This window comes from Nuphar pumila, chromosome 16 (assembly GCF_984573655.1).
Source record: "Nuphar pumila chromosome 16, dmNupPumi1.hap1.1, whole genome shotgun sequence".
Taxonomy (NCBI): Eukaryota; Viridiplantae; Streptophyta; class Magnoliopsida; order Nymphaeales; family Nymphaeaceae; genus Nuphar; species Nuphar pumila.
The window spans coordinates 16,311,023-16,338,090 of NC_143264.1; the positions used below are offsets into that span (position 1 = coordinate 16,311,023).

Consider the following 27,068-nt stretch of genomic DNA (forward strand, 5'->3'; position numbering starts at 1 on the left):
GGACGGCAGGGGGCCGTCGCCCCCGCCGTCCTCTCGACGCACGCAGAGGGAGAGGAGAGGCGCGGAAGGGGGCCGCCGGCCTCTTATCGGCCTCCCAGCGTACACAGAGAGAAGAGGGGAGAAAGGGAGAGGGACAATGCTTACCTAAGAGAGGGCCAACGTCATGCGAGGTCGCCGTCGGCGTCAGGCGATCGTCGAGGTATGCCAGACGGGAGAAAGCGAATGAGAGGCAAGCGTTTGGCTCGCTGGGGGTTGCAGTGAGGGGAGGTCACGGGAAATAAGAGCAGGGAGGGCGCAGGTTGAGAGCCCTCCCTCCCCTCTGCACGATTTTAAAGGGCACGAGGGGGGGGGGGGGAGAGATTCGGGAAACCTTCAAAGGGTTTCCCTTTTCAATCGAGGGGGAAAGGGGAAAGCGGCGTAGAGGGTTTAAAAGATCCTCGCCCCTGCGTCGCATTCGTATAACCCTAATGGGTATTATGGATCTGGGTCGGATCCGACCCGGGTCCGAGTTTTTTTTGAATCACATGGGTCTTACATTTCAGATGCTTTGTTCACTTTGGCATGCACAAACATTAGAGTGTCACTCTCCTAAGCGGTTCACTCGAACTTCATCAAAGACTGACCCATCTCAGGTTGGTCGTCAGTGATAACCCCAGCTTGTTCATTCCTTGGGTCGCCACAAAGTTATGCGTAGCTCCCATATCAAAGATTCACATTTTGCAGATGCTTTGTTCACTTTGGCATGCACAAACATTAGAGTGTCACTCTCCTATTGCTGACTGCAACGGTTCACTCGAACTGCATCAAAGACTGGCCCATCTCAGGAGTGTGAACCTTAATTGCAACAATTCAGGGTCTTTCACTGCAGGTAATTCCTTTGCTCAGTGAGGGCCCTTGCAAATGAAGCACCTCTTGAAGTTGTGGTTTTTGAACTCTGACGCAAGCACAATAATCCACCAATCAATCAGCCACCTTCAAAGCCGAAGGTAGGTCCTCTGTGCCCTTGGTGACAAACCACTCATGAAGTAGAACGATTTGTCCTTCTCAGACATGTTCTCGATATCCAGCATCAAACCATTGAAAACTTGATGCAATCACGCGCCAACCCTGTTTATTCCTGGTGCCTAGGAGACTCCCATGCCAACCATGCAATGTTGGATGACAAGAACTGATACATGAATTCCTTCTTCATCTCTTCCTGCATGGAGATTGATGATCGTTGACCATTGGCATCTTCTTCCAATTTGGTGTGCCACCATGGCTAATTATCACCATGTAGATACGTGCTATCCATAGTTTCCTGGTTGTCTTCTTGTGTATGAACAATTTTGATCAATATCTTGGAATTTTTGACTTCGTCTGAGCTTTGGGATCCATTGAAGTGTTTCAGTTCATTGACCTCCATTAGGTGCGCACTTGGAGTTGCTTGAACACCTAAACCATGGTGCACCTTCTTGTGCAACTCCTGCATGCAGGCATCAAAGTTAGCAGCATGATCTCGAGTTTGGGTCTCCAACCCCTCACACAAGTTAAGTTTCTTAAGAGTCCTTAGTGTTGCCTCAGCGAGTTGGGCAGTCAAGGCATTGGTTGCCTCCTCCAGCCATGCCTCACTCACATAATTCAGCTGAAAGCCACCACAATGACACTCTGACATTGCGTATGCAATGGTTCAGGTGTCACAAATGCATGCATGGATGAACCAAGTTCATGCAGATCTTGTTAAGAGAATTTTAATGTATCTAAAGTTCTAAATTTACACTTAAAAAAAAGTTCTAGATTTACACTTGATGATGGCTTGGTATATATAAATATATCTTCAAAATGAGGGTGTGATTACTCTAATGACATTTTCAGATGTTGGATTTCACAACGGAAGATAGTTCATTTCTAAGCGTCATATGTTTCTTTGAAAGAATAACATCTTGCAGTAGTAAGAAACAAAGAGCAGTTGCTTCTGTAGGTATTGACAGTGTGCAGATCCATGGTAGTTGTTACATCAATAATAACATGGATTTGACACCCCTTTTCTGAAGTAGATGAAAGCATTGAATGATGTTTTATGAATTATGACAAAAATTCTTTGAATCACATTGAAATTGATCAACATTTTACAAGGGAAAAAATTGAAGATTGAGTTGGAGGCAAGATTTATTGGATGAAAAAACCAAGTTGCGCGCAAAGAAACTTACAGGCATAAGCCTTTTAGTCATGAAATCCAAGTCGTCCATGATGAAGTATGCCTTTCATGAGATGTTTGACACCTATTTTTGTTCGACTGCTTTCACAAAATCTGGAACTAAGACCTACCCACTGATTGAGTAGGTGTAAAAGTCCAGACCAAACCTTATGTAGTGGGGGAGGCTATTAGAAGTTGTGACAACTGATATTTCAGTTGTGGCACTATTTTAAATTATGTTTTTAAAAAATGTTTGTAATGATGTTACTTATTCATGTCATTTTTATAATTTATTTCCATTTAATGCAATGCTGAAATGTGAAGCCATGACCAATCATTGGGCATCATGCAGAATTAAGCCTGAAGTACTCTAAACACATTCCTATTGTGTGTATCTCTTGTCTAAATATATGATAAGCATAGTTGCAAGCAAAGACATATTTCTCTTTGTCTACTTGGTACTGATATATTTATTTTGGACCTCATTGTAGACCATATGCAGTCAATTAAGATGCATTTTTCTTTGTCTACTTGGTAGTGATATATTACAGTTGGACCTCATTGTAGACCATGTGAAATTGTCTATGAAGAGACAATACACATACAAGCATAAATACTTTATAAAAGAAGTGTTCACAAACACTCTCACAACACTTGAACAAAATACGCAAAAAGCGTAAAAGTGGTAAACATGCAACAATGCATGTATTGAATAAAAATAACAAATGCTTGAGACTCTCAAGCTTAGAAAACACAAGGGGGGAACACCCTTATTTATACAAGAGGCAAGATGTGCAAAGGGGGGCTCCCAAAGGAGTCGTTGGGGAGCCCCCAACTGTCACATTTGTGACCGTTGGAGGCCCCCCAACGACTCTATTGGGGGACCCCCAATGCACCTTTAATAAAACAAAAAATAAAAAATGAAAAGAATAAAAAGAATTACAAAAGAAAAATAAAAAGAAAAATACAACATATTCCAAATGGAATATGCGCAAGATTACAAAAATACCCTTTTTGGGTAAGAGATCAAAAAGGTATATAAATATATATATTTATACTTACAACAAGGATTTTTTTTGGTGATACATTTTAACACCCCCCCTCAAACTTACGGTGCGATAACCGCAAGTTTGTCAAGAAGGAAATGAAATCTTGGCGAACATAGAGCTTTTGTGAAGAAGTCTGCAAGTTGATACTCAGATGTCACATATGGTAGATCAATGACCTTCTTCAAGTATTCTTCTCTGACATAATGACAGTCCATCTCTATATGCTTTATTCGCTCGTGAAAGGTGTGGTTCTTAGCAATATAAATTGCACTTTTATTGTCACAGCATAGCTTTGTTGGTTCTCTGATAATGTAAGATCTCGTGTTTTCGGATCCTAGTCAATTCATGAAAATTTTGAAATTTGGCTAAGTCTGGTAATAAAATCGTTTAAGGTTCGAGTTTTAGACCAAGGTCTTAGAGTTTGGGTTTGACCCAAGTCTCATCAACAAGGTCTAGACAAGCCAATCGATGTGTGACAAAGAGTTTTAATTTCAACCTTTAAATTCAAGCGAAATTCGGGTTATTTTTGGGCGAAACTCGGAATTTGATATTCATGTAATATATCATTGGATGCGCCTCGAAATTCTGAGCGCAATGGTATTTTACTTTTTCAAATCTGAGTTCCGGTTGGCCCAGAAATCACGTTTTTCTAAAATTTTAGCAGTTGAAACGGATGCGAAATTGGATCGGATTACATCCAAGGTGTAGGATCCAAATTTTTATGGATTTGGGTCCTAGTTAGGTCCTATAAAAATCTGGAGTTGATATAAGTCTTAATCCAAATTTGTGTACGAGTATGGGTTTGGATCTTGGATCTTGGATCCGAATCCGATCCAAATCCAAGCTCAACATCTTTGTGACTTTAAATTCAACTAGAAGCTTTAAATTGGGGTTATTAGCATGTAAAAAGTCTCCATGGTCAACATGACCAATTTTTGGAACCTTTGAATATTTTAGAATAAGTAAATTCAAAAAAATAAATTTATTAATTGAATGATTTTTATTAATTTCGGGATTTGGGTTAAGAGGATTTAGGGCTAACCCTCTTCCCTAATTTAAAAAGGGTATAGAGGTTTCCATACCTTTTAGGATAAGAAGGTCAAAAAGTCAACCAAATGTTAATAAGTAAAGGAGTCCAAAAATCTGGAAACTCCCTAAAGTGAGAGACCCAAATCTGGAAACTCTCTAAAGAGTTTCCAGCTACTAATAAGAGAAGGAAGGGGGGGGGGGCAGCCCTTTCTCTTTCATTTGGCTGTAGAGAAAAAAAAAGAGAGAAGAAAACAGGAAAAAGAGGGGAGAGAAGAAGAAGAGAGAGAGAGAGGGGAGAAAGAAAGGAAGAGTGAAGGAGGTAGAAGAAGAAGGTTGGAGGCATCGGAGCTTAGCCCAAACGCCTTCCACAGCCTCTATTCTTTTTTTTTTTCCCAAAAAGGTACGGATACTCCTTGAAACGAATGAGAAATAGGGTAAAGATTGGATCTTCCATGCATCTTTTGATGGAAATCCATAGAGGAAGAGTGGACCCTCGATTTCCACTGTTCACCATTCATAGATGCTGTATTTTTATTGTTTCAAAAAAAAAAAACGAATATATATATACATGATAATACAAGTAGGCAGTTTTGCAAAATCTTTTGTATGCTGTTGTTTTTGACAGCATACACAGGTCCAAACTGGACCTGTGTACATGCTGTTGGACCCAGCCGCCGACAGGATCGGCTGGGCTGGGCATTGTCCTTAAAAAAATATATATATATGTCTGATTTAAATTAAATATCAGTTTGGGCGTATCCGTTATGCTGCCATTTTTGACAGCATACACAGGTCCAAACTGGACCTGTGTATACGCTGTTGAGCCCAGCCAACAAGGTCGGCTGGACTGGGCATGGCTGTAACAAAAAAAATATAAAATTTTGAAATCTAATTTTTATTTTTTTTAGGGTTCGGCTGTTGGATTGGCTGGTTGGCAGCCAGCCGAGTGGCACTCGGCTGACTGCCAGCTGCTGGCCGAACCGACAGGCCCAGCCAAGTGCTTGGCTAGGTGTGTGGTTGGTTTTGGCAGGGCTGGGGCAGGCCCAGTCGACCCAGTCAGTGGGTGCTGGCCTGGGCCTTGGCTTTGAGAAATTTTTTGCATATACTATATACAAAAAAATTTCTGTATAGGTGGGTCTTCCTGACAGCATACACAGGCCCAAACTGGGCCTGTGAATATTCTATCAGACCCAGCCGACAGGGTCGACTGGGCTGGGTTTGATCTTTTCACATATATATATATATATATATGTATATATATATATGTATGTATATATGAACAGGGAGGTTAACATATGGCTCCCCTTTTGTGATATGTTTCCGAGCAGCATACGCAGTCCCTGTTTTGGGCCTGCGTATATGCTGTCAGACCCAGCCGACAGGGTCGGCTGGGCTGGGCTGTTAAATACAGAATTTCTCTCACGTTGGAAATGGTATCATGTTAGTAACAGAAGTGTGTTGGCATATGAAAATAGGGCCTGGTTGTGTGATTAGTATAGTTTAAAATTTTAATCTCTTGATGCATGATAAACTTTGAGAATGAGTCATGTACCTGAAATTTTGATTTCCACATATGTTAGGAGTTGAAGTGATTCATATGTCTGTTGGAACATGCTTACACATTATTCCATGATAAAGTTTGTTTTGAGTGCTTACATATTGATGCACTTAACGTGTGTTGTTGCATATCCATAAATACATGAATGCTCCTTTGTTCATCTCAATACAATTCATGGTTAGAAGCATATGTCACAATGATTGCATAAAGATGCATGCATGCGCATACCATGCCTACGCACAGGAAAAGGGGCATAATGTGGGTTGTTCAATTTGCATATGGGAATGTCATATTTCATGTTCATTGTCAATGGATTAAATTGATACATGTATGACTATACCTTGCAGGCATGTTAATACCACTGCATACATATGATTATGATCCTTGCATTAGTGCTTCGGTGATCATAATGAATCATCGAGGGTTTGGTAAACCCGAGCTGTGGAATTATTTTCCCTTATTTATTTCAATGCATCGTAAAGATCATGTTTTATTAATATCTCAGTTTTATTGCACTGTTCTATATGTTTCCACTGGCCGGAGTCCTGTGATGGCTCTCGCGAGATAGATGCGAGCTTTTATCTTTCTTTTTGCATATGCTGTTGCAAAACTTAAGAAATTAATTTTTAATAAAAAGAAATAATAAAGGACAGTGTAATATACCTTCTGGGATCACCCATCTGGAGAATGGGGATCTTGGAAATCCGGTCTTGGGGAGACTGTGAGGATACAAAACTCCGTGTGCTTAATTTGGTCCCCTGAACCCGATATTGAGGTTCCTTCTCCTGACCACGGTTTTAGGGAGAATCCGCCACTTTACCTGGGGTTGGTGTGTTTTGACACAGTTGTTGTTGTTTTTTGTACCAAGGAAGTGACACTTGTGGGCGTGGGGTGTCCCTTGTGTCCCCGACATTAGATGTGGAGGTCTAATGTTCCGAAGGTGATTCGGTCGAGGGCTAAGTTGGGACCCAGTAATAAAATACAAATTGTGTGCTAAGCTACCCTGGGAACCTAACTTGACCTCGGGGTTTGTACCCGTTTGGTGTATCCGCGGGCAACGGTAATTAAAAAGAGAAACTTAAAGTTGTATACATTTAATAAGCATGCATAAGGAAACACATGACTTAAATGAAAGATAATAAAATGATTCATGCATTGCATAAAAGTCATGCATTTTCCTGTTATGCATTAGATCATGCATACTTTAATGGTTCCCTTAATCATTACATGATGATAAGTGTTGAATGTTTATTTCTTGTTGAATGCTGAAGTTTTAGTACATGCTACTGCTTTACTGTCTTTGCATGCTTACCATTTGTGATTGTTGCATGAATAAATCTCCCAAATGCTATAAACGGTCTTGTATGTATTTCCCTCAATTGTTGCATGATATCTCATCTTAACTCTTTATCTCACTTGTTTCATTAAGAAGTAGCTGTGCTCAGGATTTCGATTCTGACACCCTACTTCATTGGTTTTTCGCAGGAACAGGTGATCAGTGAGGTCGACAGCTACTGTGAGGACGCAGGAGTCACAATGAGTTTTGATAGTCTTCTTTGTGGACAGAGTGACTCTTTATTTTGGTTTTTCAGTCTAGTATTCTTGACATTTGCTTATTTTCATCAGTGTTTACGTTACGTTCTGTTGAGTCAAACATTTTGTTTTGAGATTAGTTATTAATTCATGAATAAAGGTATTTGTTAGATTATGGATGTTAATTGCAAGTTCTTTTGTGGTTTATGGCTATCCAGTTGGAATTGGAACTGTGAGGACCCCGGATCTCTGAGAAGTTTTCCGCACTGTTTTAGAAAAAAAAAATCCGCATTTTCAAAGGGGATGAGTTGGGGTCGTTATAGATAATCACTCCCATATCTTCCAAAAGGCGTCGAATCCATACAATTTCCATGGTGGTAGATGCCATGGCTCTATATTCGGCTTCAGTGGATGACAAAGAGTCTTTCTGTTGCTTCTTACATCGCCATGAGATCAAAGACTCACCTAAGAAAACACAAAAGCCGGTGGTGGAGTGACGGTTGCTAGGGTCACCTCCCCAATCTGAGTCAGTATAAGCAAGTAATTTCAATTCAGAAAAAGAAGATAGAAATACTCCCTTATTCACAGTTCCCTTTAAATATCTAATGATGCGAAACACAACACTCATATGAACGGTTGTAGGAGCGTGCTGAAACTGACTGGCGATGTGTATAGCATGTGACAAATCAGGTCGAGTAATGCTAAGATACATTAAAGAACCTACCAACTGCCTGTAAGGAGTTGGATCGGTTAGAGGAACACCATCGTCAATCTTCATTTTTGCTCCCACAACTTTAGGAGTTTCACATACTTTGTCATCAGAAATTCCTGACCTGTCAATAATCTCGCAAGCAAGTTTAGACTGAGATAGAAAATAACCACGTTGCGAATAGGCAACCTCAATTTTAAGAAAATATGTCAGAAAACCCAAGTCTGACATCTCAAATTTTGAAGTCATGACGGACTTAATACCCTGGACTCCTTGAACATCATCACCTGTAATTAACATGTCATCAACATAGAGTAATAATATCACAATCCCTGCATTAGATTTTCTAGTAAATAGAGCAGTGTCAGTATAACATGATGAGAAACCATTTTCCAGCATTACACTAGTAAATCTGTCATACCAGGCTTTGGGGGCCTGTTTCAAACCATAAAGGGGCTTTCGAAGACGAAGAACTTTATCTTTAGGAATCTTCACGCCTGGTGGATCATCCATATATACTTCTTCGTTAAGATCACCATTTAAAAAGGCATTTTTCACATCCATTTGAAAAATGTTTCAATTTTTAATAGATGCAATAGTTATAAGACATCTAACTGTAACTATTCGGGCTACAAGAGCAAACGTTTCTTCATAATCAATTCCATACTCTTGCCCATACCCTTTTGCAACTAAGCGTACTTTATACCTTTCCAGGGATCCGTCGTTCTTAGTTTTAACCTTAAAAACCCATCGACAACCTATAGTTTTCTTTCCTATGGGTAGAGTTTGGAAATCCCAAGTTTCAGCCTTTTTAAGAGCATTAAGTTCATTTTGCATAGCTTCTTGCCATTCTATACATTTTTTAGCTTCTTCAAAATTTCTTGGTTCAAAATAAGAATGAATGGCGCATTAAGACAAGCCCTATATCGGGGTGAAAATGAATCAAAAGAGACAAAACGAGTTGGAGGTCTCCTATTCCTCTCAGATCTTCGGTGATCAGGAACAAGTTCACTATATTGATCAATAACACTTCTAAAGGTGTCTTGGTTTCGGCGTGAGTAGGTTATTGGATCACTTGAAATCCTGTTTTCTTGTTCATTGAGTGGGTTATGTTCTTCAACATCACCATTTATTTCCTCATCATGGTTTGATGATACATCATCATCACTAGATATATCATCATTACTAGACAATAAGTCAAAAAGGAAGGAGTAATCAAAATTTTCTTTTTGAGAAACATTTTTTTCAAATCCACTTTCATTTTCCAAAAAAGTTACATTTCTAGAGACATATAACTTATCATCTCGAAGTCATAGCAACGAAACCCTTTTTGAGTTTCAGAATATCCAAGAAAGGCGCAAGGGATAGCTTTGGGAGAGAGCTTGTCATTTTTGTCCGTAAGTATAAAACATTTACACTCGAAGACTCGTAACCTATTATAATCACTTGTTTCATTAAGAAGTAGCTGTGCTTAGGATTTCGATTCTGACACCCTACTTCATTGGTTTTTCGCAGGAACAGGTGATCAGTGAAGTCGACAGCTACTGTGAGGGTGCAGGAGTCACAATGAGTTTTGACAGTCTTCTTTGTGGACAGAGTGGCTCTTTATTTTGGTTTTTCAGTCTAGTATTCTTGACATTTGCTTATTTTCATCAGTGTTTACGTTACGTTTTGTTGAGTCAAACATTTTGTTTTGAGATTAGTTATTAATTCATGAATAAAGGTATTGGTTAGATTATGGATGTTAATTGCAAGTTCATTTGTGGTTTATGGCTATCCAGTTGGAATTGGAACTGTGAGGACCCCAGGTCTCTGAGAAGTTTTCCGCACTGTTTTAGAAAAAAAAAATCCGCATTTTCAAAGGGGATGAGTTGGGGTCGTTACAGGTTTGGTATCAGAGCCACCACAAATACTTGCAATTTTATCGTCTTTGAGTGTTTAATTTTTATTATTGGTATGTGAGCCCTGTCCTGAAGCGTCAACAAGTTGTGACTCGTCCTCTAGAGCAGTCTTCTTCACTGATATGACTGTTTAATACTTTTACTTAAATTATATAAGTTCTGTGTGATTATGGTAATTATAGTTTAATGTTCTTTGGTGTGAATTTAAAAGTCTGGTGTGATTACGGGAACGATTATTGTTCGTGCTCAACCCTAAGGGGGTAGTATCAATAAGAGTCTAATTTATAGAAGGATGTGCATTGTAGATGTCGCATTATACCCACGAACTGGCAGGAGCAAAGAGATTTCATGATGGAGACCATCCATACCCTGACGGAGACCATGACGGCTCAGGCGACACAAACAGCGCAGGCGTTGCAAGCGGCCCAGAACCTCCATGCGACACAGGCTGCACAAACGGCTCAAGCGGCACAGGCAGCGACTCGTGACCCTCCGGTCAATATTGTTCCAAACGCAGGCAGTGTTTCTTTCGAAAGGTTTCTGAAGTTGGACCCGCCTTCCTTTTCAGGAAAGGCAGACCCAGAGGCTGCCGAAAGCTGGGTCGAGGAGATTGAGAGGGTGTTCGACGTCTTACTTGTCTCTGAGGAGAGAAAAACACCTTTTGGCACGTACCGCTTGAAGGGCGATGCCAAGAATTGGTGGGACACCCTGCGAAGGGTGAAGTTTGCCGATTGGGATGAGATTCCATGGGACACGTTCAGAGAGGAGTTTTTGGATGCATACTTTCCCCCTTACGCCGAGGAGCAGATGCAACAAAGGTTCCTCGATTTGACTCAGGGGACCATGAGTCTCGTGGAATACACTACCAGGTTCCGGAGCCTTGAGAAGTATAGCCCAAACCTCTTTAAGAATGAGAAGGCAAGGGCGACTAGATTCGTGCGTGAACTGAAGGATGGGTTGCAGACTCGTGTGCTCCGAGTCAGCCACCGTACTGACCGAGGACTGGGAACGATCCAAAGGTGGCTTTCAGAAGAAAGGTGGCAACAAAGGGGGTTCTTCAGGCGCGACCAGGAAGAACCCACCAGCAGGAGGAGGGGTGCAGAACGGGAAGAAGCAGCGAACCCATGACGGGCCACAGCAGGGCGTGCAACAGGGCCGACCTCAGCCGCAGAGACAACAGGGGAAGGCCCAGCCGGCATGTCGCAGATGCGGCAAGAATCATCAACTAGGTTTTTGCCTATCGTTCAAGGGGGTCTGCTATCAGTGCCAGCAGCCAGGGCACATTGCCCCCTTCTATCCAAACAAGCCTGCGGTTCCGGGTGGACAGCAGCAGCAACCGCAGCAGCAGAGGCCTCAACAGCAGCAGGGTCAGCGCAAGACCAATGGGTGGGTCTACGCAGCGACAACAACCTCCCAGGATGATCAGGCTGATCTGATCGAAGGTATATTCTTAGTTGCCGAACACTTTGCGGGTCCCCAAACATCGGAATGAACAATTTCAAAGGTTTTAGATGAGAACATAGTTCTTTGCTCAAAAGGTAAACTTTGCATTTTTTCGAGAATACAATCATTACAAGAAAAAGAACTTTTACATAGGTCCTTCGCAAAATGTAAATAAGATAACTTGGTGATATTAGGATGACCAAGTCTTTTGTGCCACATATTGATATCTTTGTTTCGGGCACATTACAAAAAGATTTTGGAACTTGAAGAGATTCCATATAGTATAAGTCTCATTTTCTAAAGCCTTCCCTAATCAATTTCTCGGACCGGCGATCCTGTATTAAACATTTATCACACGAAAATTTAATATCGCAACCATGGTCCGAGAGTTGAGAAACAGAGAGGAGGTTTAAGTTTAGTTTATGTATAAATCTAATTTTTGGAATGAAAAAATCTTGAGTTTCAAAATTACCTATTCCTTTAATTTCAAGAGAGGTTCCATCCGCAGTAGAGACAAAGGATGGAGAAACATTTTTAGAATAGTCGGAAAGCGAAAACACGTTTGGAGACATATGGAAAGATGCACCTGAGTCCAAAAGCCAAGAGACTTTACCTGGAAAGGAAGAAGTTGACACGACGGCACCGGAGGTAGCTCTCTTGAGAAGAGGTTGAAGGGATTCCACTATTTGATTTAAAGAGAGTGACCTACTTGATGATGCCTCTTCCTTTTTGTTAAAACCCCTGTATATCTCGGGAAAGGAAAAGGAGAGGGAGAGAGAAAGCACGGATTTTCTTTTCTCTATTTGGAATCGGCAGCCACTATTCTCCTTAAATGGCTGCAGTAATACTTCATTAGTCTTAATAGGGTTACAATCATTTTACAAAGACAAAAGTGCCCTGCATTAGTTGCACATGTTACATTAGAGTACAAAACAAAACTCGTGAATGGATATGGATCCTTTATCGGATCCATATCCAATTCATATTCTACTACCCTCCCTCAAGTTGTGCATGGGAGTGAACCATGTGCAACTTGTTCTTCAGATACCAGAAACATTGACTTGTAAGACCTTTGGTAAACATATCGGCAACTTGGTCTTCTGAAGGCACATAAACTGGTTCAATCTCTTTGTCTGCTATCTTTTGTCTGATGAAATGTTGATCAATCTCAATATGCTTAGTCCGACTGTGATGAATAGGGTTGAATGCAATTTGTATAGCACTTCTATTATCACACATAAGTGTCGAATTTGAGATATCCTCTCCCATCTCTGTAAGTAGATGCCTAATCCAGGTCACTTCTGCTGTGGCAACTGCCATAGATCTATACTCTGCCTCTGTGCTAGATCTTGCCAAAGCCTTCTGTTTTCTGCTACTCCATGAGACAAGATTTCTCTCAATGAAAACACAGTATCCTGAAACAGACCTCCTCTCATCTGGATCTCTTGCCCAGTCTGCATCTGTATAGGCCAGTATGTCATGTTTTGGTGTCTTCCATGAAGATTGAATATATATGAGTCCATCACCCACCGTTCCTTTTAGATAGCGAAGGATGCGTTTAACAACATTCATGTGAGCAGTCTTTGGTTCATGCATGAATTGAGACACTTGATTAATAGAATATACAATGTCTGGTCGAGTAAAAGTAAGGTATTGCAACATACCCACTAAACTGCGATATTTAACTGCATCAGGATATAACTCACCATCACAAATACTGAGCTTTTGGTTGACAACACTGGGTGTGGGTAGAGGTTTACAATTTGTCATTCCTGCTTTAGCCAGAAGATCAAGTGTGTATTTGTGTTGAGTTAATGACATTTTTTCATCTTGTCTGTCCACCTCTACACCAAGAAAATATCTCAGTTCCCCAAGGTCTTTCATTTTGAACCGCATACTCAACAAAGCTTTAATTTGTTGAATGTGGTATGGAGCATTACCAGTGATCACAATATCATCAACATATATGAGTAAGAAAACCACAGTGGTACTATTTCTGTATATAAACAGAGAATGGTCAAGTTGGGAACGAAAGAAACCATGTTTCTGAATTTCTAAGGAAAAGCTTTCAAACCATGACCTAGAAGCTTGCTTCAAACCATACAAGGCTCTGGTTAATTTGCATACATATTTTTTTGTGTCTCCCTCTGCATAACCTTGAGGTTGCTCCATGTAAACCTCTTCTTTTAAGTCCCAATGAAGGAATGCATTCTTAACATCAAGCTGACTAAGGGTCCAACCATGTTCAATTGCCAAGCCAAGAATAATGCGAATAGTTCGCATTTTTACCACTGGGCTGAATGTCTCATCATAATCCTGACCATATTCTTGAGTGAAACCCTTGGCTACAAGACGTGCCTTGTACCGTTCAATACTACCATCCGGTTTATATTTAATTTTATATACCCATTTGCAACCAACAACATTTTTATCTGGAGGACGACCAACTATCTCCCATGTTTGACACTCGTGAAGCGCCTCGATCTCCTCATTCATCGCTTCAATCCATTTGCTGGATTGGATAGCTTGATGAAAACCAAGTGGTTCATCGTGTTTTTCAATCTTGGATAGGAAAATTTGAAAGTCCATAGAAAAGTTGTCATAACTAACCCATTTTTCAATAGGATGCCTTATCATGCCTGATCTTCTTGGTGCTTCTCTGTTATCAGACAATGCAATGTGTTCTTCAGCAGGTACATTTGTTCGCTCTTTGGGTCTCCTGGTATACACATTACCTTTGTATCTCAGACATTCTGTTTGTGATGCATCATCCAAAACCGTCTTACCATGTGTGCTTTCAGGAGTCAAAGTAGTATGTTCGGCAGTTTGTGAAATAAGTTCAGCACTAAGCCATGGGTCATACCAATCAGCAACTGCACCAATACGTTCACGATTGACGTCTGCTTCTTTTCCCAGAAAACTATTTTCATCAAAAACAACATTTCTGAAAATTCTTATCTTCTTATTGACGGGATCATAGCACCTGTAACCCTTGTGTTCATCTGCATAACCTACAAATTGGCAAATAGAGGCTTTGTCCTGGAACTTAGTCCTCATGGATTTGTCAATATGTACATAACATGTGCATCCAAAAACTCGTAACTCATTATAATCAGGATGTGCACCAAAGAGAACATAATAGGGAGATTGATTTTCAAAAATAGGCATAGGAAGACGATTTATCACATGAGTGGCAGTGTGAAAAGCTTCAGTCCAAGGACTAATGGGTAAGTTACTCCTATGTATCATACTCATTGCACTTTCCACAATATGTCTATGTTTACGTTCAGCAATTTCATTTTGTTGTGAAATGTACGGGCAAGAAACTCTACGATGCATCCCATTATTTTGGAGAAAATCTAAAAATTCTTTGGAGGAATACTCACCACCTCCATCACATTGGAGAATTTGAATATTTTGGGAGAATTGATTTTTAACATAGGCATGAAAGTGACGAAAAATGAGAAAAACCTCTGATTTGTGTTTCATAAAGAATATCCAGGTAAAACGAGAGAAACTGTCAATAAAAGATACATAATATTTATATCTCAAAGGGCATGGAGGCTCTTTTATTTATTTGATGAAAAGGAAGTACATGACTTTTGCAAACCTGACAACTGGGACATATTTTATCCTTCAATGAAGGTGAAACAGACTCTGAAAGAAAACCATTTGACACTAACTTTTCAATAAAGACTTGACTACAATGACCAAGACGAGAATGCCAGAGATCTGACTTATTGCATTTGGATGTACTTAAGACGCTTTTAGAGACGGGATCGGACTTGGGCTTCATGATACTGGAAGGCAGAATCTTCATTAAAGACATACATGTCTCCACGTCGCTCTCCTTTAGCAAACATCTCCTTCGTTTGAAGATCCTTGACAAAGACAGAAGTAGGAGTAAATTCCACAGATGAATTGGTAGAATCAACAAGCTTAGAAACAGAGACAATATTTTTCTTTATATTTGGTGCATGAACAACATCAGATAAAGGAATAGATGACTTAGACAAAGGAATGAGAACGTTGCCTATGTTTGAAATAGGGTGGTGAGTCCCATCTCCAGTTACAATATTAGATTTTCCAAAATAGGGAGTCAAAGTAGAGAACTTACCTGCATTGCCAGTCACATGGGTTACTGCCCCAGAGTCAACATACCATATTCCATCATCATTTTGCTTCAGATTCAAGCTGGTCATTGCAGATAGTAGAAGATCCTTAGCATCATCACTGACCCGAAATGTACCTACAGTTCCTGATGTACCAACATTTCTAGTGTTTTGCATTCTATTTCGATTTTGTGGGTTGAACCAGCAGTTAGCTTTGATGTGACCTCGTTTGTTACACTAATAGCATGTGGGAACATTCTTTGAAAAACTAACAGTGGAATTTGGTGTAAGTAGTAACCCACATCCACCCTGGATTGGATTTCCCTTGCCTCTGCCACATCCTCCTCGTGGTCGATCAGCTATCACCCTTGTGGCAAGAACCTCATGCGTAGATGATTGTCCTGTTGGAGCTTCAGACATGCTTTTCAGTGTCATCTTATACTGAAAGAGTTTGGCGCGTAATTCCTCAAAGTTGAGCAACGTAGGCAAGCATAATAAGGATGTAACAAGAACATGATATTCTGAACCCAGTGCATTCAGTGTCTGATGTACCTTTTCTTTATCTGCCCAACCATGGCTAATTGATCTGTGATGCTTTTGACTTGATTTAAGAATTCAATAATGCTCATTGCCCCCTTTTTTAACATCTGAAATTCACGTTTAAGAAACAACACTTTAGCCTCTGATATCTGAGAGTAGGTCTGAGCTAAAGCCTCCCACAAAACTTTGGATGTGCAATCATCAGGAATGGAAATCAATACTTCTTGTGACAATGTGGAAGTGATGTACGCGACGAGGGCTTGATCACGCTTCATCCAAGTAACAAATGCAGGGTTGCGAATAATATTCTGCGATCCTCCATCCTCTTTGGCTTCGGTTGCGAAAAATTCTGGAGGCATTGGGGTGGAGCCATCCAAGTGACCTGAAAGATCTTGACTACGAATAAAAAGAGCAATTTGCCTTTTCCAAGTCAGATAGTTGTTTGTAGTTAGCTTTTCTGAAACTAGCTGCCCCAGAAAACTGGAAGAAAGGCCTGAATTGAATGAAGTATCCATTTGTAGACTTGTTGACAGTCCTTCCTTTTTTTTTTTGACAGAATGACCCTACAAAATGACACTAGTGGCTGAAACTGGACTGACACAGTTGGATGAAACTGGACTGACACAGTTGGCAGAAATCAACACAGAGAAAGACAATGTCACGACAATGACACAGTTGGGAGATGATGGGGCAAAAATGGAAGACAGCAAAAACAAGTTGTGAGATAAGATAAGAAGAGAAAAAGACCTGTTTAGAAGACAGAAAATAGACTTTTCTCAGCAAAAACAAGTTGTTTCGGCTGAAGGAACTCGACTCTTGGGTTCGACTTTTGTGAACTCGTCTGAAGTAGCATAAGACAACATGCGTGATAGACAGATTCCAGTATCTGTCGCAGAAGACAGCAGGCGTGACAGAGAGGCGCAGGTAGTGGCAGGCGTGACAAAGATGCACAGGGTTGAACTCACCTTTTTGGGCTCGACTGAAGATGATTGAAGAAACTCGGCTCTTGGGCTCGGCTTTTGTGAACTCGTCTGCACTTACAGAAGATAGCAGGCGTGACAGAGAGTCGCAGAAGGTAGCAGGCGTGACAGAGAAGCACAGGGTCGACTTGCAGAGGAGCAGGCATGGCCAAAAGGTGCAGATCCTTTCGCGTTCTCGAAGAAGACACCTTTATGCCCAGGGTTGTCGCCGCTGCTCTGATACCATGTTAAAACCCCTGTATATCTCGGGAAAGGAAAAGGAGAGGGAGAGAGAAAGCACGGATTTTCTTTTCTCTATTTGGAATCGGCAGCCACTATTCTCCTTAAATGGCTGCAGTAATACTTCATTAGTCTTAATAGGGTTACAATCATTTTACAAAGACAAAAGTGCCTTGCATTAGTTGCACATGTTACATTAGAGTACAAAACAAAACTCGTGAATGGATATGGATCCTTTATCGGATTCATATCCAATTCATATTCTAATACTTTTGTGGTACACCGGTGGTAGCCATGGCGAGAAGCTTCTTCAATTTGGGACATATGGGCTTGATATGTCCCGGTTCTTTACAAAAATAACAAATAATCTTGCTATAGTCTCTCTTTCCTCTTTGTCCACCATCACTTCCTTGATTTTGTGAATTGAAATGAAGAGGACGATAGGTCTTTACATTATTTCTGGGTCTTGATACAACATTGACCTCATTGTTTTCTTCATAATTACAAGGAACCGCAAGAACATTTGATCCTTGTTTACATAAACTCATACGAGTCTCCTCACCACTTAATTTGGTGAGAACATCTTCAAGAGAAGGAAGAGAAAATGAGGATAGAAGTGATGATCTTATTTGCTCAAATTTCGGTCTTAACCCATTCAAAAAATTGAAGAACCGATCTTCTTCAAGTTGCTTGTGGCGGAGTTCAATTGCCTCGCCACTCCATTTTGGTTCAAGCATGGAAAGTTCATCCCAAATGGAGGAGAGGTCGGCAAAATATTCCCTAATAGACATTTCACCTTGAGTAAGGGAGAGGGCCTTCTTTTGAAGGTAATACTTGTGGGAGAGATCTCTTGATGTATACATTTTCTCGAGATAATGCCAAGCTTCCGATGCTCATTTAAATTTGACAATATTGGCATTAATCTTTGTTTCAACGGATGCGAAGAACCATGAAAGAATATTGAAGTTCTTCATTTCTCATTCGTCGTGCTTCTTGGAGTATTCTTCAAGAGCTTTGATCATTTCCTCTCCTTCAAGAATCTTGATTTCATTTTCGTCCATTACGGTTATTTTGGGTTCCGGTTCCGGAATTGTGCCTTGCACATAACCCCATAATCCTTTACCTTTTATGTGAGCCTCCATGTTCCCGTCCCAAAATGATAGTTGGACCCATTTAACTTGAAGCCAAGAGCGAAGTGAGACTCTTTTTCACCCATTAAGGAGTAAAAAAAAGGAGAAAAAGGGCGTACCAACACAATGCTTCAACTTCTAGCTTGCACAAGATCCTTCTAAAATATTTGAGAATCAAGATCCACCACTTCAACTTCTAAGGATCCGAAGGCACGGTTTTCGAGGCACTTGAAAAAAGGAGAATCCCACGATCCTCAATCACCGACCGAGCTATGATACCATGTGAAATTGTCTATGAAGAGACAATACGCATACAAGCATAAATACTTTATAAAAGAAGTGTTCACAAACACTCTCACAACACTTGAACAAAATACGCAAAAAGCGTAAAAGTGGTAAACATGCAACAATGCATGTATTGAATAAAAATAACAAATGCTTGAGACTCTCAAGCTTAGAAAACACAAGGGGGGAACACCCTTATTTATACAAGAGGCAAGATGTGCAAAGGGGGGCTCCCAAAGGAGTCGTTGGGGAGCCCCCAACTGTCACATTTGTGACCGTTGGAGGCCCCCCAACGACTCTATTGGGGGACCCCCAATGCACCTTTTATAAAACAAAAAATAAAAAATGAAAAGAATAAAAAGAATTACAAAAGAAAAAGAAAAAGAAAAATACAACATATTCCAAATGGAATATGCGCAAGATTACAAAAATACCCTTTTTGGGTAAGAGATCAAAAAGGTATATAAATATATATATTTATATATATAGAGATACGTATACATATAATATATTATATGTATATGTATCTCTATGTATATAAATATATATATTTATACTTACAACAAGGATTTTTTTTTGGTGATACATTTTAAGAGACCATATACATTCAATTTGAAACTACTGAATTTTTAGGATACTCATACTAACACCTTTTTCCTGTTAATTTTTACTAGTATATTGGGAATTGATTCTTTGTTTTATCATCAGTGCTTGTAGCTCCTCCAGAGAATAAGCCTGAACACAACAAAGAGGATGTACTTCCTGTTGATATTAAGTTTCCTGTTAAGCACATATTATCAAGAGAGCTCCAGGTACTTCTTGTAATTGTCTGTTATTGTTCTAAAGGTTTCTTGTCACTAAAGAAAACACTCTGGTGCATCTTCGTATAGATTCTTGATTGTTCTGTAGGTTTTTACCCAGCCTTTATTGGACTTCTGCAGCTATACTTTGATAAAATTACGGAGCTTATTGTTGGTGGATCCGACTCACCCCTCTTCAAGGAAGCATTAGCGAGTCTGACCACAGATTCAGGGCTTCATCCTTTAGTTCCATATTTTACGCATTTTATTGCAGATGAGGTAATGCAAAATACAAAATCTGGTATTTTATTTCTGTGGCCAAGTTTGAGCTTCATATACTCACTCAAGCCTTGTGATAGGTTGTCAGGAGCTTGAATGATTTCCGTCTCCTATTTGCTCTGATGCGTGTAGTCCATAGTCTTCTGCTGAATCCTCATATACATATTGAACCTTATGTAAGTTGGTTTGGATTTATTTGCAGATTTTCTGCTTCTAATTCCAACAATTTGTAGTTTTTTTTTCCTTCTCACTTGTAATACATCTTTGTTAGACATAGCTTAATCTGTTTTACCTTCCAGATGGTTCATTTCAAGGTGAAGGGTTCATTCTAAGTCATACTGCTAAACTATCTTATAGTTTTAAATTTCAATGGTGACTTCTGCTGACATGATACATTGTTTAAGTCTACAATATATCATAATGGACATGGTCTCAGATGGGATGGTGTCAATTGTCCCATGATAGACTGATGTCTCAGATGGGATGGTTCATTCTAAGTCATACTTCTAATCACTGACTACACATCCCTCTCTATCCCACGACACCATGATCCCCAAGATGTAGCCCCTTAAATGTTAAGACTCTCTCCACTCATTTGCCATTTTTCCTGTAAAAATATTATTAAACAGTCATATCTTGACCATGTTAATTAAAATGGCATTTTAATTGTTGGCCTTTTTATCCCAATCTTATCCATTGACATTTAAAATTTGGATAGGTATATTATCCTAATGCTTTGTTTTTCTTCATCTTATTTGTTGCTATTTGATGTTCTCCACATTAATTCTATCGATCATTCCTTCATTAGGTCCCCCTTTGTGTTCTACTTCATTTTTTCATTCTTCATATAGCAAGTAACAAACATATTTTCTTCATCTCTCCTTAATTTATTCATCCTTGACTAAAACCTTTTTGTACATATTTCATCATATACATTATGTTTAGCTTTATTAATCACATTTTTTGCTGCTTTTATTTTTCCAAATCCATCATATTTTTTTACCTTTTGCCATTGTTTAAAAGTATACTTATCCTTGATTGATTTTTGAATTTCTTCCCTCCAGCATGGGATTTGTCTTTTGTTTTCCCAGTACTTGCTTGGCAACATGCATATTCTACATGTCACTCGCCTCTACTAACATCTCATTTCATTGTTCGAGTAATATTTTTCTTTTTTTATATTATCACTTTTAAAATTTTACCATCTAATTCTTGGGTTTTCTTGATATTTTTTTTTCTTATCTTGCTATTTATGCATAAATTTGTAACTAGTAATCTATGTTGGGTAGTGTTTCATTGTCTTGGAGTGACCTTGCAATTCCTAAACATTTTTACTTCTCTTCGTCTTAAAAACGTAATCAATCTGTGTCTACTGAGATCTGCTCTTAAAAGTCATCAAATGCTCACCTTTTTTTAAGAAGTATGAATTTGCTATCACACAAATAAGTATTGTTACTTTGGGGGGAAGCAATACTATACACACCACACAAATCAGTATTGTAAGTATCGTTACTTTGGCGGAAAGCGATACAATACACACCCGTATCTGGATACGGGTTTGTATCGTACCTGTATCGGGTGTATCATATGATACACCCCCTGTATAGTACTGTATCGTACGATACAATATGATGCATAGCATTTTTTTTAATTGTATTTGATGCAGAGCAGGACCGGGCCGAGCCTATACAGAGTGACCCGGACGTGGCCAGGGATCTCGGCACCAATGGGATGGACGATCAGACCTAGATGATGGATCCGATCGCGAGTCTAGTACCACGATGCAGGGACATGCCCCTGCGCACCTATTCCAGGCGAGCGAAGGTCTGAAGCGGCACCACACTTCGACAACGTCCCAGATCCATCAGCAGGGTGGAGCTTTCTCGGGTCCAAGGACTGGATCCGAGACCCAGATCCCTTCGCGCCCTACTAATACCCTGCTTTAGGGTTACATAGAGGGGGGAAGATTGATTTTTTGGAAGTCTTCGGTTCTCTGTCACGTTCAGCTACATCAGCCTTTTCATTTTGCCTTTCTTTTCTTTTCAGCTGCCAGTTCTATTTCCTAGTTTTTTTTGTCATTATTCATTGTAGTTCTTTATATTTTTTTAATAAACCATTAAGGTGGATCGATTGAATCGACCCCCCCTGCTTCAGCGTTTTCCCTTAAGTCATTTGTTTCTACACGACTGATCGTGCGTTGAAAGATCAACATTAACGTCAGAACTTCGATCTCTCGCTGCATCAAAGTGGTATCAGAGCGCAACTCCTCCTCCTTGGTCGACGGCATGGTGTAAGAAGCGAGGGACGATCCTACGAGCGGGAAGGAACGAGAGGGATCGGATACCGGCAACGAGGATCCCATGATGCGGATGATCGACATGATAAGGAAGATCCAAGAAAATATGCTACGTGTAAGTATGGACATAGCCGGCATGTCAAAACGTTTGGATGGGATTGAAGGTCAGATCGCGGTCCTTGAGTCGTTGGAGGAGACACACGCGACTTCTATGCTGAAAAGGGGAGCGGGATTGGGCGACGGTGCAGCTGAACACGCGGATGCCGCAACGATCAAACCAGTCCAACCGATGTACCATCAATCTGCCGTGCAACTGGATGGCGTCGAGATGAGCCTACACATGGATGTTGGCCACACAACCATCTCGCAAATGGTACCTATTCTGAACCTCGTCCCGGTAGCAGCGGTGACTCAGGTGGTCGGTGCCTCCCAACTGCATCAGGGGGTCGTTGAGGGTCCTCCCAACATCAACTCGGGTGCGCAGGCCTGGCCTTAAGCCACGGTGAAGGTGCTGCAAGCCAGACATGGCCTGCAGGGCCCGAGCGTGGCGTTGGGCCAGGCTGCAGGTGCGACTTCATCAGCCCGAGTCAGGGCTAAACTATCACCCCTCCCAGAGCTCGTGCGTGGGGGCTCGGTCGCAGCCCACCAGCGAGCAAGGGGTGCGGTCCCTTGTGGATCGGACCGAACCCGACAGGGTCCGACCTGGAGCCAATTGTAATAGGGCCCAGACCCGGTCCTCGGGGACCACCCTTTTTTGGGTCCCAGGGAGCGGGCCTGAGCCTTGAGCCCCATCACCCGACCTACCCAGTTGGGTCCGGTTCGCGGGTTATCCCGAACCAGATCCAACCCAATAATTTTGAACCTCATGTGAGATCCACTACCGACCCAGTCTTGCATCGGCCCTGGACGGAGCTCTAATTTGATTTCGAGCTAGGTCAAAACCAGACCCATCATGTTATGGATCAGGGATCGAGTTCTAGCCAGGCCTTTGTTCCCCACAACTTGATCCATGATCCTTTCTATCTTATTCTGGGTTCGACGAATAGTGTAGGTTTAGACCCGATCCAGATCCAATCAGGTGAGGCTAGAGTTACCGGAAGCGCCTAAGCAAAAGGGGAAGCGCGCTTTGGAAGCGCGAAACGCCACACTTTCGAAGCGTGAGGGGAAGCGTCCCCCTTTTTTGAGAAGCGCGCTTCTCTTTTATGGGAAACACGCTTCCCATTTATGGGAAGCGTGCTTCCCCCACGCTTCCCCATTTTTTCCATTTTTTTGGCTTCCCCCTCGCTTCCGGTTCGCTTCCTAGGTCGCTTCCGAGACGATTCAGAATTTTCTTCTAAGTGGTCCCACGCTTCCTGCTTCCTAAATTTTTGAAAGTGCCTCGCTTCCCGCTCCCGCTTCCCGCTCCCGCTTCCCTCTCTTGCTTTCTCGACTGGTAACTCTGGGTGAGGCATCCCATTATTTCACAGACCATACCCAATACCCATACCAAACCCCGAACCTGACCCAATCCTTTAACCCGTCCCAGATCCGGAACCCTACCTCATATCCAACCCACTACTTCTACCATAACACAACCCCTAAGCCAAACCCATACTACCCCATTCCTACCAATCTAGACCCAGTTAACCAACCAATCCTTCCCCCGTTGATGGGGCCCCCTGTTAAAATATAGTATGCGTATGGATTTGGATCCAGATCTATACGCACGTTATATCAAAACACGCAGAATAATGTTTCATTAATGGCAATATTGTAATATCATATTACTTATGTTTATATATATGAATTAGGGCTTGGAGGTCGTGTATTCTTCTGCCGCCCCAGCCTTTTTGCTTCTCTCTGTCTTTCTTTCTGTTTCCTGTGCAGGTGATGCGTGAAGAAACCTATCTCACTCATATTCTTTTATGGTATCAGAGCAGTAGCTGTGGAACCCTACCAGCCACCCATTCAACGAGATCCTGTTCTTCGGCTGCGTGAAGACTCCTTCAGCCGTGAAGAAGACTTGTTGCGTCTCTTCCCTCTTTCTTAAGACTCGTGAAGACTCCTTCAGCCGTGAAGTCATCCTGTTATTTCTTCTTCAACATTGTCTGTCAAGTCTTCGGCTGCGTCTCTTCCCTCTTTCTTAAGACTCGTGAAGACTCCTTCAGCCGTGAAGTCATCCTGTTCTTTCTTCTTCAACATCATCTGTCAAGTCTTCTTCAACGTCAGCTGCATCTCCTTCTTCTTCTTCAATATCATCATCTGATTGTATCTCCTTCTTTGATATCACTTCTTTTATCCCCAACTGCACTTACTGTGTTCTATTTAACGTGCGTTAATATTTTCCTAAGTATATGCTGGCATCAACTTCTTCTAAAATCTTCAACGTCATCATCTGACTGTATCTCCTTCTTCCATATTAATTCTTTTATCCCCAACTGCACTTACTATGTTTTATTTAACGTGCGTTAATATTTTTCTAAGTCTATGCTGTGAATACTCCTTGATTCATACTTTTTTTTTTGTTTATTTCTCATTGTCATAGTTTAGCATTCAACATCGTATCAGATTTTCTTGTCTTGATGTTTTCCATCCTTTTTAATCAGCAGTGAAATCAGAGTTTTCTGTGCAACGCCTATAGGCAGACTGTAACAGATTACATTCTCGTTCTCAAAAAAAAAAAAGGGAATTCCCTTTCATGGTATTGGTTGCACAAGTACATATTCTTACTGTAGCACTGCTGATTGATTAAGTGATCCCAACTTAGTTTGCTTTCTTCAATCCTTTTTGTTCGCCTATTCATTGTTGCCATTGATATGGATTCATACTCGTCATCCAGTCCCTCTGCAAGTTTTTTAAATCAGCTTGTTACAGAAAAACTTACTCATTCTAATTTCTTAACATGGAAGAGACAAATACTTCCGTTTATAGGGAGTCAGGATCTCGATGAACATCTGGATGACTCCATTTTTGTACCACCACGGCTTATTTTGCAGGAAACCAAGGATGAAAGGGGTGATGCATTTACCAAATCTATTAAGAATCCGGAGTATACCACTTGGAGAAAACGGGATCAATCTTTGGTTGCGTATATTACGTCAACACTCTCTGAAGAAATGTTGGTTACTCTTTCAGATGATTGCACTGCGGCAGATTTGTGGAGTAAGCTCTCTCATACATACTCTCAGATATCAGAAGCCCGAGTTATGTATTTAAAGAATGAGTTTCAAAGTTTAAAGAAAGGCTCCATGACAGTTATGGAATACATAGGCCGCTTGAAGAGTATTACTGACCAATTGGTTGTTATTGGGAGTGCTATTTCAGATAAAGACAAAGTATAACTCCTTAATGGGTTGGGCCCTGATTTTGACATGTTTACCACAACTTTGACATGTCTTCCTCACTTGCCCAATTTTGACGATCTTCAAGCGAAACTTCTCCAACATGAGATGATTATGAAACAAAGGGCAGAAGGAAATGAATCAGCTCGTTCTCATTCAGTTTTGGCTATGGGGACTTCTGTAGGTTTTGGACGAGGGAATGCAGGGCATCAAGGGGGCAGAGGCCGAGGTCGCTTTGGACAGGGAGGACGTAGTATCTTACCTACACCTAATATTTCGGGTGTCTCTAATGCAGGGAATCAGAGGAGAGTGCCCACTTGTTTCTTATGTAACAAAAGAGGACATGTCAAAGCTGATTGTTGGTTTAACCTGCAGAATAGAGGAACAATAAACAAAATTGAAAATAAAACTTCTACTGTGGACATGAAAGCGCCATCTACAGATGTGCAACAACTTTTGTTATCAGCATTGTCACAGATGACGATCAAGCAAAATGAGCAAGGCTAGTGGTACATTGATTCTGGTGCTGCCACTCATGTCACAGGTAATGCAGGTAAGTTATCTCACTTATTGCCTTATTTTGAAAAAGGTTGTATAGTTACGGGAGATGGAACCTATCACTCCATTACTCATACTGGCAGTGCACATATTCCTATGTCAAAGTCCTCACTTCATTTGTCTTATGTCCTCCTTGCCCCTAATATTAAAAAGAACATTGTCTCTGTGGCTAAACTTGTTGATTATATGAATTCTTCCGTCGAATTTACTCCCTCTTCTGTTTATGTTAAGGATCTACGAACGAAGGAGACGTTCGCTAAGGGGGAGCGTCAAGGGAACATGTACGTCTTCAAGGAGATTCCCTCAGTGTCTTCGTCTTCAGTCCCAGTTCTCCAGTTGAAGTCGTCCAAGCATTCTTCAGTGTCTTCGCCTTCAGAGCCTTTGTTTTTCCCTTCATGGAGAGTTTTTAATTCATCATATCATTGTAATAAGCCAGACATTTGGCACAGTCGCTTGGGACATTGTTGTCGGGGCTTTGTTGAAAATCTTGTATTTGATGGTCTTCTTCCAGAGTCTAGTTTATCTTCATTTTTAGAAAGTAATAAATGTTCCTCACGTGAACTCTGCAAAAGTCATGTTCTTCTGTTTCATATCATTAATAAAAGAGCTCCATGGCCATTTGAGATTATTTGTTCCGATGTTTGGGGACTTGCACCTATTCCTTCTCTTTCTGGCAGTCGTTACTATGTTATCTTTGTTGATTCTTATTCCCGTTATACTTGGATATACTTCTTGAAACATAAGCATGCAGTTTTCCAAATATTTCGGGAATTTCATTCGATGGTCAAAACCAAGTTTTCATGTGATATTGTGCATTTACAATGTGATGGTGGAGGAGAATATTCATCGAACGAGTTTATTGCCTTTCTTTGAGATAAAGGAATAAGTCGACAGGTTTCTTGCCCTCATACCCCTCAACAAAATGGGGTTGCGGAGAGGAAACATAGGCATATTGTCGAGAGTGCGATAAGCATGTTACATGATAGCAATGTGCCCGTTAGTCTCTGGACAAAAGTTTTTCACACATCTGTTTATGTCATAAATCGTCTTCCTATGGCACTTCTGGATCGGAAATCTCCCTATTATACTTTATTTGGGCAACATCCCTCTTATGATGAGCTGCGTGTTTTTGGTTGTGTATGTTACGTACA

General features: G+C 40.8%; 1 protein-coding gene across 1 annotated transcript in view; it reads left to right on the forward strand.

Annotated features, from left to right (window-relative positions):
- LOC149813023 (transcription initiation factor TFIID subunit 6-like) overlaps positions 1 to 27,068 on the forward strand; it is a 124,046-nt gene that overhangs the window by 66,071 nt on the left and 30,907 nt on the right. The window contains exons 5-7 of the mRNA XM_089991927.1: positions 19,373 to 19,476; positions 19,606 to 19,743; positions 19,824 to 19,919. Of these exons, the coding sequence (XP_089848053.1) occupies positions 19,373 to 19,476; positions 19,606 to 19,743; positions 19,824 to 19,919 (338 nt within the window). The remainder of the gene's footprint in view (positions 1 to 19,372; positions 19,477 to 19,605; positions 19,744 to 19,823; positions 19,920 to 27,068) is intronic.